General features: G+C 46.5%; 1 protein-coding gene across 1 annotated transcript in view; it reads right to left on the minus strand.

Moving 5' to 3' along the window:
• Positions 1-13037, minus strand: part of JAKMIP3 (Janus kinase and microtubule interacting protein 3) — a 118242-nt gene that overhangs the window by 53083 nt on the left and 52122 nt on the right. Inside the window, exons 8-9 of the mRNA XM_040361366.1 lie at positions 7945-8004; positions 2909-3034 (exon numbers count right to left, since the gene is read on the minus strand). Coding sequence (XP_040217300.1) covers positions 2909-3034; positions 7945-8004 — 186 coding nt within the window. The remainder of the gene's footprint in view (positions 1-2908; positions 3035-7944; positions 8005-13037) is intronic.

Genomic DNA, 13037 nt, shown 5'->3' on the forward strand with positions numbered 1-13037 from the left:
TATTGAGCCTGGCAACCCTGATGGGGCCCCCTAGTGGCATGGGGCCCTCGGGCAGTGCCTGAGAGTCCCAATGGTCAGTCCGCCCCTGATTGGAACTAAGGGCCAGATTCACAGAAGAGATACGACGGCGTATCTCCTGATACGCCGTCGTATCTCTGTGTTACGGCCGTCCTAACTATGCGACTGATTCATAGAATCAGTTACGCATAGATAGCCAGAAGATCCGACAGGTATAATTGAATTACACTGTCAGGTCTTAAGGATGCAATTCTAGGCCGGCCGCTAGGTGGCGAGGCCATTGCGGTCGGCGTAGAATATGCAAATGACTAGTTACGGCGATTCCCGAACGTCCGCGCTGCCCGTCGATCTAACTTTACGTCGTTTCCGTCGAGTTACGCCGCGTAAAATTAGGGCTGAGCCCTAGTTGTTCTAAGCCATGTTAAGTATGGCCGTCGTTCCCGCGTCGAAATTTAAAAAACCACGTCGTTTGCGTAAGTCGTCCGTGAATGGCGCTGGACGCCATTTACGTTAACGTCTAAACAAATGACGTCCGTGCGACGTCATTTAGCGCAATGCACGTCGGGTAATTTACCCAACGGAGCATGCGCAGTATGTTCGGCGCGGGAACGCGCCTAATTTAAATGGTGCCCGCCCCATTTGAATTGGGCGGGCTTGCGCCGAGCGCATTTACGTTACACCGCCGCAAGTTTACAGGTAAGAGTTCTGAGAATCAGGCACTTACGCTGTAAACCTGCGGCGGTGTAACGTAAATCAGATACGTTACGCTGCCGTGGAGCAACGTAATTGTATCTGAATCTGGCCCTAAATTTGCACATGGCCAGTTCACTTTCTTCTAAAACAATGGGGAAATAAAGACTAATGTTTCATATTTGGACAATGTACACATTCTTAGTTAATGCCAATTGGCCCGGATTCAGAGAGCAATTGCGCCTGCGTAACCATAGTTACGCAGCGCAATTGCTTGCTTGCGCCGGCGTTACGAATGCTCCTGATCCAGGAACATCGTAACGCCGACTGCAGCCTAAAATCTGCGTGGCATAAGGCTCTTATGCCACGCAGATTTTAGGCTGCATTCTTGTGATGACCGCTAGGGGGCGCTCCCATTGTGCTCAGTGTATAGTATGCAAATTGCATACTAACACCGATTCACAATGTTGCGCGAGCCCTGCGTACGCAAGTTATGGAGTTTCCGTACGGCGTCTTTAGCGTAAGGCTGCCCCTTCTAATAGTAGGGGCAGCCAATGCTAAAGTATACCCGCCGTTCCCGCGTCGTGAAATTTGAATTTAACGTCGTTTGCGTAAGTGATTCGTGAATGGCGCTGGACGCCATTCACGTTCACTTTGAAGCAAATGACGTCCTTGCGACGTCATTTGCCGCAATGCACATCGGGAAAGTTTCCCGACGGCGCATGCGCTTTACGATCGGCGCGGGAACAAGCCTAATTTAAATGATTCCCGCCCCCTGCGGGATCATTTAAATTGGGCGCGCTTACGCCGGCCATATTTGCCGGCGCGCCCTCGCAATTTACGGAGCTACTGCTCCGTGAATCGAGGGCAGCGGCGCAAATTTGCGGGGGCCTAGGGCAAAATCGTTGCCCTGTGCCTCCGTAATTTATGCGCAATTCTTACTGAATCCGGGCAATTGTTTTAAAGGAGCTTTTTCAAACATTGGACCCATGTCAATAAGGATTAACAAGAACTCGACCCTTTGACATATTTGACCCATGGCATGTAGGATACTACATCTAGTGCCAGATTCACAAAGAGATACGACGGTGAATCTCCTGATATCTACAGACACACCATCGTATCTCTGACTTACACTGGTCCTATCTATGCGCCTTATTCATAGAATCAGATACGCATAGATAGGGCTAGATCCGACAGTGTTACAATGTGTTACACTGTCGGATCTTTTTTTCAATTTAAAAATGGCGCCGGGGGCGTTCCCGCTGATTTACGATAAATAATATGTAAATCAGCGAGATACGCAAATTCACGAACGTACGCGGACCCGACGCAGAATTCTTACGACGTTTCCGTAGCGGCTTTCCCGGCGTATACTTACCCCTTCTTTTATCAGGCGCAGCCAATGTTAAGTATAGCCGGCGTTCCCGCGTCGAATTTGAATTTTTTAACGTCGTTTGCGTAAGTCGTTCTCGAATACGGACAGACGTCCTTTACGTAAGCGTCGAAACCACTGACGTCCTAGCGACGTCAGTGGGAGCAATGCACGCCGGGAAATTTCGCGGACGGCGCATGCACATTTAAATCGGCGCGGGAACGCGCCTGATTTAAATAGTACACTCCCCCTAGCCGCGGAATTTTAATTCCGCCGGGGGATTTAGGATCCGCCGCCGCAAGTTTGGAGGTAAGTGGTTTGTGAATTAGCCACTTGCCTCCTAAACTTGCGGGAGCGGATCTTAAATCACGTAGATCGAGCGGATCTATAGATCCGCTGAGCTACGTGAATCTGGCCCCTAGAGTTTGGAGTTAGAATATGCTTCTCTCACAGAAACTGATGTAGAAAGAAAGACATAGAACGGTATACACCCATGTGGGAATGGCTACCCAGACTTTCTAAATACATGAAGGAAAGAAGGACTGACCAGCATAAAAATTGTCGTTTTTTTACAGATCCATTCAAAACGAGGACACAGCCTGCACACACATCTCATTGGCTTCAGCAAACGCATTTCACACACCTGTGCTTAGTCATTGCACATCTTTTTCTAAATACATGAACACAAGTTGAAAGAGGAGACTCCACAAAAATAAGATGTTCATTTTACTGAACTCTTTTTTAACAGATTACAAATAGATTTCACCATGTTAGATGTGCAGGAGGCATTTCGTATAGCTTGATTAATGAATGAAGATGTGTCACCTCTTCCACATCTTCGTCTGGTGTGCAGGGGGTGCGGTCTGTTCGATCGGTCTGGTAGGATATTGATGAACCATCGGAATCCAGCGAAGCCTCTTCATCATAACCAAAGAATGTTTCCACAACTGGCTGATAAAGAAAATATAAAAATGAAAAGAACGTTAGTACATGTCATTTAAATCTGAACTCCAGTCAAGCAGTTAAATGTCCAATGGAGATATCTATCTGTGACCTGACCCTTTCACACGTGCGGACAAACGGTCCGTTTTTTACAAGTCCATAAACGGACTTGTAATGCTTCCCTATGGTATTGCAGATCCGAGTCCGCAAAGATCCGCTTTTTCAGACGGAATAAAACCCTATTTTTCTTCCGTCTGGCGGAACGGATCGGATGAATACGGACACACGGTCCGTATTTATCCGATTCCCCATAGGAGAGAGCGGAGGTAAGACAGGGCGGTCTCTGCACAGTGTGCGGGGACCGCCCTGTCCGCCGACAGCTCAGCAGGGATTTACGGATGATCCCCGCTGAGCCGACGGACACACACGGGGTGGATCAATACGGAATATGTAATGTTTTAACATTACATTCAGCCGAGTTGTCAGAATGACAATCGGTTGTTTTTTTAAATTTTATCCCCTTACATACTGTATTTTCACCGCCGCTTCCGGGTATGTCTTCTGCGGGACTGGGCGTTCCTAATTGATTGACAGGCTTCCGACCGTCGCATACTGCACGTCACGAGTTGCCGAAAAAAGCCGAACGTCGGTGCGCAGGCGACGTATAGAGCCGACTCGCAGTCCGGCTTCTTTCGGCAACTCGTGACGCGCTGTATGCGACGGTCGGAAGCCTGTCAATCAATTCGGAATGCCCAGTCCCGCAGAAGACATACCCGGAAGTGGCGGTGAAAATACGGTATGTACAGGGATAAAATAAAAAAAAAATGCCGATTGTCATTCTGACAACTTGGCTGAATGTAATGTTAAAAAAAATTTTTTGGGTGAACCCCCGCTTTAAGGAGTAACTCCACTTTTGTTGAGAAAAAAATCCCTTCTGGGTAATCATTGTACATTGCAGGGATTTTAAAGAGTAAATAAACCCTGATGGGTTTTACCTCCTCTAATTTCCCCTGCATCGCATACTAGTTCATTATGTTGCACTTACCTGCACACGAATCCCACGCCGTCCCCGCTGGTGGCCGCATCCATTTTCACCTCTCTTCCTTCTGGGGCCAAGGACTCCGGCTCTGTGACTGGCCGGAGTCACGTGACGTCACTGCGTGCGGGAGCCCCCGATCACAGCACGAGCCATTTAGAAACAGCACGATCGTGCCCTTTCTTCAGGACGCATGACATCAGCGCAAACGTATATGGTAAATATCTCCTAAACCGTGCAGGTTTAGGAGATATCTCCAGTACCTACCAGTAAGCCTTATTATAGGTTTACTTGTAGGTAAATGTGGTGTGACTAGGTTTTTCAACCACTTTAACAAACTTTGCTGCCTGTTCATGCGCTGAAGAAATAGCCAAACAGCTGTGTCCTGTGCAGACTCATTCTGAATGGGAGGGTCTGATTTATTTTTTGCACCCAATGTACTTTCAGTGTTCTCATGAGAAAAGCTGCATCCCTATAAAGGATTTAACTCTTAGGGAGTATCTCACCAAAAATGAGATTCCTATTGCAGAGGATGCCTCAAATCTGTCATGTATCTTAGTGCATACTTCTGTAAAAATCAGTGAGCCAATCTAATCTGTAGCCGCTTAGTTTTGGATAGAGTGGAGATGGATTAGAACGCTTGTCAGTTTTTATTGCTGTCTGTGTCCCTGGAGATTCGCCCTCTCTATTTGTCCTGTTTACCTTTGAGAGTGAAAGTAAACAAAAATCTCAAATTTTGGGTGGACACCAGAACAGGAATAGAGTGGAAATCATCCATGGGGGCACTAGTTCTGGTGACACGCTGGTATTCCCTCACTTCCTGTTTTAACTATGGGACAGGAAGTGAAGAGAAATCTCACCAAAGGGACACAGATGGTAAAGAAAGCTGACAGGGTTTATACCCATCCCTTAGGCCCCGTACACACGACCGAGTTTCTCGGCAGAATTCAGCCAGAAACTCGATCGGAGCTGGATTCTGCCGAGAAACTCGGTCGTCTGTACACTTTTCACCGAGGAAGCCGACGAGGAACTCGTCGGGCCAAATAGAGAACATGTTCTCTATTTCCTCGTTGTTCAATGAGGAAAGTTGGCCCGGCGGCTTCAACACAGAACTCGACGAGGAACTCGATGTGTTTGGCACGTCGAGTTCCTCGGACATGTGTACGTGGCCTTACGCTATCCAAAATAAAAAAGTTTTGCCTTTAGCAACACTCTAAAATATAAGTGCACTGTGAATATTGTAGACATAGAAAAAACCTTGTTCCTTACAGGCACTGTACACTTTCAAATGCTTTTGTTGTTTTAACTAAGTATTAGTGTACTTATATTCCCTGGGGTAGATTCACGTAGAAATGGCGTATGTGTGTGCGGCCATAACGTATCCTATTTACGTTATGCCTCCGCAACTTTTACAGGCAAGTGCCGTATTCTCAAAATAAAGTTGCGGTGGCTTAGCGTAAATAGGCCGGCGTAAGCCCGCCTAATTCAAATTGTGAAGAAGTGAGCGTGTGTTATGTAAATTAACCCTGACCCGACGTGATGCGCCGTCCGTGGAATTTCCCAGTGTGCATTGCTCCAAAGTACGCCGCAAGGACGTATTGGTTTCGACGTGAACGTAAATGACGTCCAGCCCCATTCACGGACGACTTGCGCAAACGACGTAAATTTTTCAAAATTCGACGCGGGAACGACGTCCATACTTAACATTGGTACGCCGCATATACGCCTCATATAGCAGGGGTAACTTTACGCCGGGAAAAGCCTAACATAAACGGTGTAACTGTACTGCGTCGGCCGGGCGTACGTTCGTGAATTCGTGTATCTAGCTGATTTACATATTCTAGGCGTAAATCAGCATACACGCCCCTAGCGGCCAGCGTAAATATGCAGTTAAGATCCGACGGCGTAAGAGACTTACGCCGGTCGGATCTAATAGAAATCTATGCGTAACTGATTCTATGAATCAGGCGCATAGATACGACCGGCCAGACTCAGAGATACGACGGCGTATCTGGAGATACGCCGTCGTATCTCCTTTCTGAATCTGGCTCCCTGTGTTGTTTGTTTGCCTTACCTTGTAATGATGGGCTTTACGTGTTGTGGCTCCAGTTTGTAGTGTAATGGCTGATCGATTCCGCTATTTATTCATTCATATAGCTTGTCCCTATTTGCAAAAGGAACAGGCAACCCTTTGTTCCAGTTTACACAGTGTCTAATCAATGCCTTACCGTTTTCTCTGTGATGCATCATAAATGTGGGGGTGCTAATATGATAAAAGATTGCAAGGTGATCTCTCTGTCAATTGCTCTGTCTCTGTGAGATCTAATTACTATTTAGCTCTAACCTGCCGTGAACTAAATGAAGAGATCCAGAGATTGTGGGAGATGTAGTTTCTTGACAGGAATTGTCAGGGGGTGCTAATGTGATGAAAGATTGCAAGGTGATCTCTCTATCAATTGCTCTGTCTGTTTGTGTCAGATCTAATTACTATTTAGCTCTCACCTGTCGTGAATTAAATTAAGAGACCCAGAGATTGTGGGATATATGGTTTCTTCACAGGAATTGTCAGGGGGTGCTAATATGATTGTCACGTCACCTGTGGACAGATGACAAGTGCACCCCGTAGGGGTCAGGGATGCACCTCAGGGTAGTGAACCCTATAGCTGAATGCTGCTATCTGAGAGGAAGCGTGAACCCAAGATCGCCCAGGGCGCGGAGTCTAAGACCCAGCTTTGTGTTCACCAGAGCCTCTAGTGGTGAGGATGGCCTTCGCCACAGCTGGATCCAGGTCGCGACCCCTGGCCTCCCCTAGGTCACGCTCCACAGATTGATTGATTGATTGATTGATTGATTTAATAGATTTATAATCCCCTAGGTCACGCTCCACAGAGAGAGAGGGGAAGCAGCAAGCAGGACAAACGGAAGTGATGGGTAAGCCGAGGTCAGGGCAACAGGCAGACAGGGTAACCGAGGGACAGGCAAAAAGGTCAAGGGCACAGGCAAACAGGAGAAGTCAAGGACGAGCCAAAAACGGTACACAGAGAGGTAATCGTAGCACACTGCAGACAGGAACTTAAGCAAACAACACTGTTGAACAGCACTGCAGGCCTGTAGTGCAACAGTTAATATAGACTTCCTGGGATGGCCTGGGTGGGGCCATACAAGAAGTAGAGGCGATAAGAAGGTAACCAGAACAGAGTCAGGCCTCTTAATGGACAGATGGAAACGGGTAAGCTGCCAGACTATTGCATATCCATGACAATGATGAAATATTGCAAGGTGGTCTCTCTGTCAATTGCACTGTCTGTTTGTGTCAGCTATAATTACTATTTAGCTCTCACCTGTCGTGAACTAAATTAAGAGACCCAGAGATTGTGGGATATATAGTTTCTTCACAGGAATTGTTAGTTCTCAAACTACAGACAGAGGCCATTTATTAACCTGTGCAGTGCTAAGCCTCATTTTCTATTTTTAAATTATTTTTATTGACATTTTCATAATAAAGTTACAAACATTAAAACAGAGTCAACAGTCAGCACTACAATACACAGAAACTGTGCATATAGGCCAACAAATGACACAGTGAAACTGCATGATCAATGCACATTTTATGCAGGTGAAAGACCGCAAGGTGCATGTAGGAAGGTTTATAATGCATTAAACTTTAAATGGCAGACAGCAATTATATAACAAGATGATGGATGTAATATATATGTGACATTTTGTGCTGAAAGCTAATAAAGCTCTATGGAGGAACAAATTGCTATATTTGTGCTTCACTGGATCTGCTAATCAGGAACAGCAGTTACCAAGACAGGAAGATTTGTTTTCTATGATTAGTCCTGACCATAAAACTCAGAATAAAAATGGAAAATGCTTTTACCTTAGGGAGCTTTGTCATCTTTTTCCGCTGCTTCCGTAATCTTAAAAGCTTTTCTCGGTCCTGCACATAGAAATGAGTTGCACAGTGAAGATACATTTTCCAGTTTGCATTTGGCATAAGAAAGTTAAAATATGATCCATGATGAATGACTTCCAAACAAAATGCATGGAAAAAATGGATATCAGGCTTGAATGAATGAATGAAAAACTTATATAGCGCGGCACATGCGAACTGAATCGCCTCTGGGCGCTTGATGTTTCGTGTCTCATGACATCAAAAGAGCAGAGTTTTAATCTGTCTTCTGAAAGTCAGGTGGTTTTCCTCCAACCGAACGCTGGTTGGTAAAGCGTTCCATAGTCTCGGACCTTGATTGAGACTGCCAGTTTAATAACTTTTTGGTTTTCCACAGTGCCTAGTCCCCCAGTATAATCAGACAGACCATGAAGGCGATGTAATGCTGCATACACACGGTCAGAATTTCTGATGGAAAAAGTCAGACTGATTTTTTTCATCGGATATTCCGACCACCGTGTGTATGGCCCCATACACACGAGAGAATTTTCCTCGAATACAGTCCAGCGGACCGTTTCAGCGGATAAATCCTCTCGAGGATTTCCGCGGATATTCATGCGATGGAGTGTACACACCATCGCATTGAAATCCGCGCCGAAATCCTCTGGCGATGACGTGTCGCGCCGTCGCCGCGATTATGACGCGGCGACGTGCGCGACGCGGTCATATAAGGAATTCCACGCATGCGTCGAATCATTACGACGCATGCGGGGGATCCCTTCGGACGGATGGATCCGGTGAGTCTATACAGACCAGCGGATCCATCCGTTGGGATGGATTCCAGCGGATAGATTTGTTTAGCATGTCAGCAAATATTTATCCGCTGGAAATCCATCCCAGGGGATAAATATCCGCGGAAACAGATCCGCTGGAGTGTACACACCATAGGATCTATCCGCTGAAACCCATTTGCTGGGATTTATCCGCGGATGGATTCTATCGTGTGTACGGGGCCTATGCCCCATCAGACTTTTACCGTCAGAAAAATTCTGAGGGACTTATGCCCCGTACACACGATCGGATTTCCCGTCGGAATAAACTCTGATGGGTTTTTCTGACGGAATCAGCTCAAGCTGTCTTGCATACACACGGACACACCAAATTCCGACCGTTGAAAAACGCGGTGACGTACAACACTACGACGAGCCTAGAATAATGAAATTCAATGCTTCCGAGCATGCGTCAAATTGTTTCCGAGCATGCGTGTGTTTTTTTTCTCCGTTGGAATTCCATACAGACTAACTGAATTTCCGATAAAAAAAATTTCCATCGGAAAAAAAGAAAACATGTTCTCTTTTTAAGTCCGTCGGAATTTCCAACGGAAAAAGTCCAATGGGGCATACACACGGTTGGAATATCTTATCAAAAAATTCCGTCTGACTTTTTCCATCGGAAATTCCGACCGTGTGTACGCGGCATTAGAAAGAGAACATGTTCTCTTTTTTTCCGACAGATATTCCGACCGTGACTATGCCCCATTGGACCTTTTCCGTTGGAAATTCCGATGGACTTAGAAAGAGAACACGTTCTCTTTTTTTCCGACGGAAATTCTTTTTATCGGAAATTCAGTTCGTCTGTATGGAATTCCGACGGAGAAAAAAACATGCATGCTCGGAAAAAATTAGACACATGCGCAGAAGCATTGAACTTCATTATTCTAGGCTCGTCGTAGTGTTGTACGTCACGGTGTTTTCGACAGGAAATCCGATCGCGTGTATGGGGCATTAGACTTCTTTTGCTTAGGAAAGGGCTGGGAACATCTTGTATGCTGTGTGCGTACTAGGGCAATGGCATTTGAAAACTGTCTGATATGCTGTTTAATAGAACCAAGCACAAGGATGCCAAAACCAAATTCCTCTCAGGAAGTTACCAAGGAAAACTCCTGTTCTCTATGGAAAGTCAGTGACTCTACGACTTGCCCATGGCTCAATGCCCATTCTCCATCAAAGAGGGGAAGCTGAAAGCTTTTTATTCTGCATATTGCTGCTAATACCGTTAAGGAAACAAATGTAGTAAAATTGGCACGCAAACTAAATTTTGTATTGGGTATTATCAAATCCATTTCATGAACATTTGTGGTAGGACCATAGCTCCTCACCCAAAGATCAAGTGTGATGGATTATACTAAAATTACTATTTTGTGTTAAGCTAATTCTTTTATTAGAACCACTGAAATGTTTTCTCTTCTTATATTATTTTAATTTCTTTTATATTGTTTTTGTATTCTATTGATACGCCGCGTAATTTTAAAGTTCCCACGTCGTATCTTTGTTTTGTATCTACAAAACAATGTACGACGGCATCTGGGATCGATCCGACAGGCGTACGTCTTAGTACGCCGTCGGATCTTAGGTGCATTTTTTCCGCCGGCCGCTAGGTGGCGTTTCCGTAGAATTCCGCGTTGAGTATGCAAATTAGCTAGTTACGGCGATCCACGAACGTATGTCCGGCGCATTTTTTTACGTCGTTTGCGTTCGCCTTTTTCCGGCGTATAGTTACCCCTGCTATTATGAGGCGTACTCAATGTTAAGTATGGCCGTCGTTCCCGCGTCAAATTTTGAATTTTTTACGTCGTTTGCGTAAGTCGTTCGCGAATAGGGATTTGCGTAGAATGACGTCACCGTCGAAAGCATTGGCTTGTTCCGGTTTAATTTTGAGCATGCGCACTGGGATACCCCCACGGACGGCGCATGCGGCGTTAAAAAAAAACGTTGTTTATGTCGGGTCACGACGTATTTACATAAAACACGCCCCATCACAGCCATTTGAATTCCACGCCCTTACGCCGCCAAAGATACACTACGCCGCCGTAACTTACGGCGCGAATTCTTTGCGGATTCGAAAAAAAAAAAGTTACGGCGGCGTAGTGAATCTTAGATTCGCTATGCCCGGCGAAGAGAAGCGCCGATCTACGTGGATCTGCCCCATTATCTATATATGCATGTGTGAAAAGTATATATCACAATAGTATTTGTTTTCCTTAAAGAGTTTATATCAGATATGATATTAAGTTTTAAAGTTACAACTCAAACTGGAAATGGAGGACAAAGGGTTGTTCAGCTGCCATCCCCCCCCCCCCCCCTTTGCTCCAGATGTGTTCAAACCCCCCTTCCTCGTTGCTTCACTTATGTCCATAAATGACTTTGAAGAGAAAAACCCTTGCAGAGCTGACCAAGGACCCCTGTACAATGGCCTTTACACAAGGCTGAAATGTGCTGTGAGAAGCCCCACACCTTATATGGACTTACAAAGGGATGTGTGCCATGTGCAAAGAACAGACGTCACAGGGGGGTGTGTAAAATGGGAGTGAATTGTATGAAACTGACCAATGAGAATGCATATGTTTTGTGATGTCATATTGTTAATAAAGGAAGCCATGCGGGCTACAGCCCCCTCTCTTCGCACAGGAATCCAAGCAGACTGGTTTCATTTCTTGTAATTTGGCCAGCAGGCAAAGTAGCTGTTCGCCTTGAGAAATTGTGTCAGGCCTTCAATCTATATCACAAGCACACCTTCTCTCCTTGTCTGAGTGAAAACAGAAAGCCTAGTCTGGGAGATGAGGACACTTGACCTGCACATCTTTAGACTCAGGACAGTTTTGGGCAGGACAGGCCAGGCTCTGAAGAAGTTTGCTGATAAGTGAGCGAAACCTGTCAGCGTGATGTCACAACTCAGGTGATCCTGCCTGCAGGGCCGTAGTTAAGGGGGGACCACCAGTCCAGGGTCCGGATCACCAGGAGGGCCCAGGCAGCAAGGAGAATAGGGTGTGGACAAATACTGGAACCATTTCCCTGTTTGACTGTCTCTGCAGCAGCCTAAAGCTGGCTTCTTCTCCTCTCCCTCCTGCTGGGTTTCACCAGCTGCAGAGAGTGCCAAACAAAGGATCAATTCCAGTAATTGAACCCTCCCTGCGGACCATACGGTTTTTTCCCCCTTCTGCCCAGGCCCTCCTGTGTGCCCCCCTACCCCTGCAGTGCGGCTGGTTTCCCTCCTCTTCTTCCTGCTGGTAGCTGCAAGCACACAATGGGATCCTTTTAAGATTGAGAGTGGGGGAAGGGTCGGGAAAATATGTCATTTACCAGCCCCTTCCTTTCCTAAATGAACGCAATGAGTGATGCGTATTGATTACTCATTGGGGGTTATTTACTAAAGGCAAATCCACTTTGCTCTACAAGTGCACTGCAAGTGCACTTGAAATTGCATTGAAAGTGTATTTGGAAGTGCAGTCGCTGTAAATCTGAGGGGTATCTCTGAAATGAGGGGAAGCTCTGCTGATTTTATCATCCAATCATGTGCAAGCTAAAATGCTGTTTTTCATTTTCCTTGCATGTCCCCCTCGGATCTACAGCGACTGCACTTCCAAGTGCACTTTCAGTACACTTGTAGTGCAAAGTGGATTTTCCTTTAGTAAATAACCCCCATTGTTTTCATAACTAAAGCATTGGCTGTATGGGGCCCCGTGGTTTCTAACAGCAGCCCTGCCTGCCTGACCCATCCAACTATTGGGAAGCAGGCTGGTTTTGCAGGACTTCAATCCTCCCGGGCTATTGGACTATATACCGTATTTATCGGCGTATACCACGCACTATTTTGCCCTGAAAATCAGGGCAAAATCGTGGGTGCGCGATATACGCCGATACCCGCTTTCCCGCCACGAGTTTGAATACTGCGCCGGCATTTACCGAGCGCAGTACACTTGTGTATCTTCGGGAAGTCTCGGCGCCTCTCGCACTGACGTCCTGAGTGTACAGGACGTCAGCGCGACAGTTGCCGAGCCTGCCCGACGATACACGAGTGTACTGCGCTCGGTATATGTCGGCGCAGTATTCAAACTCGGTGCGGGAAACGAGCGGGGAGGACACGAGGACGCCACAGAAGGACGCCGGACCCGCCGAAGAGGACACCCGACCCGCCGAAGAGGACACCCGACCCGCCGAAGAGGACACCCGAAGCCGCAGAAGGACGCCGGACCCGACGAGGCCGCCGATGGACGCCGCGCAAGACACCAGAACTGTAAGTAC

Source organism: Rana temporaria, chromosome 8 (genome assembly GCF_905171775.1).
Source record: "Rana temporaria chromosome 8, aRanTem1.1, whole genome shotgun sequence".
Lineage (NCBI taxonomy): Eukaryota > Metazoa > Chordata > Amphibia > Anura > Ranidae > Rana > Rana temporaria.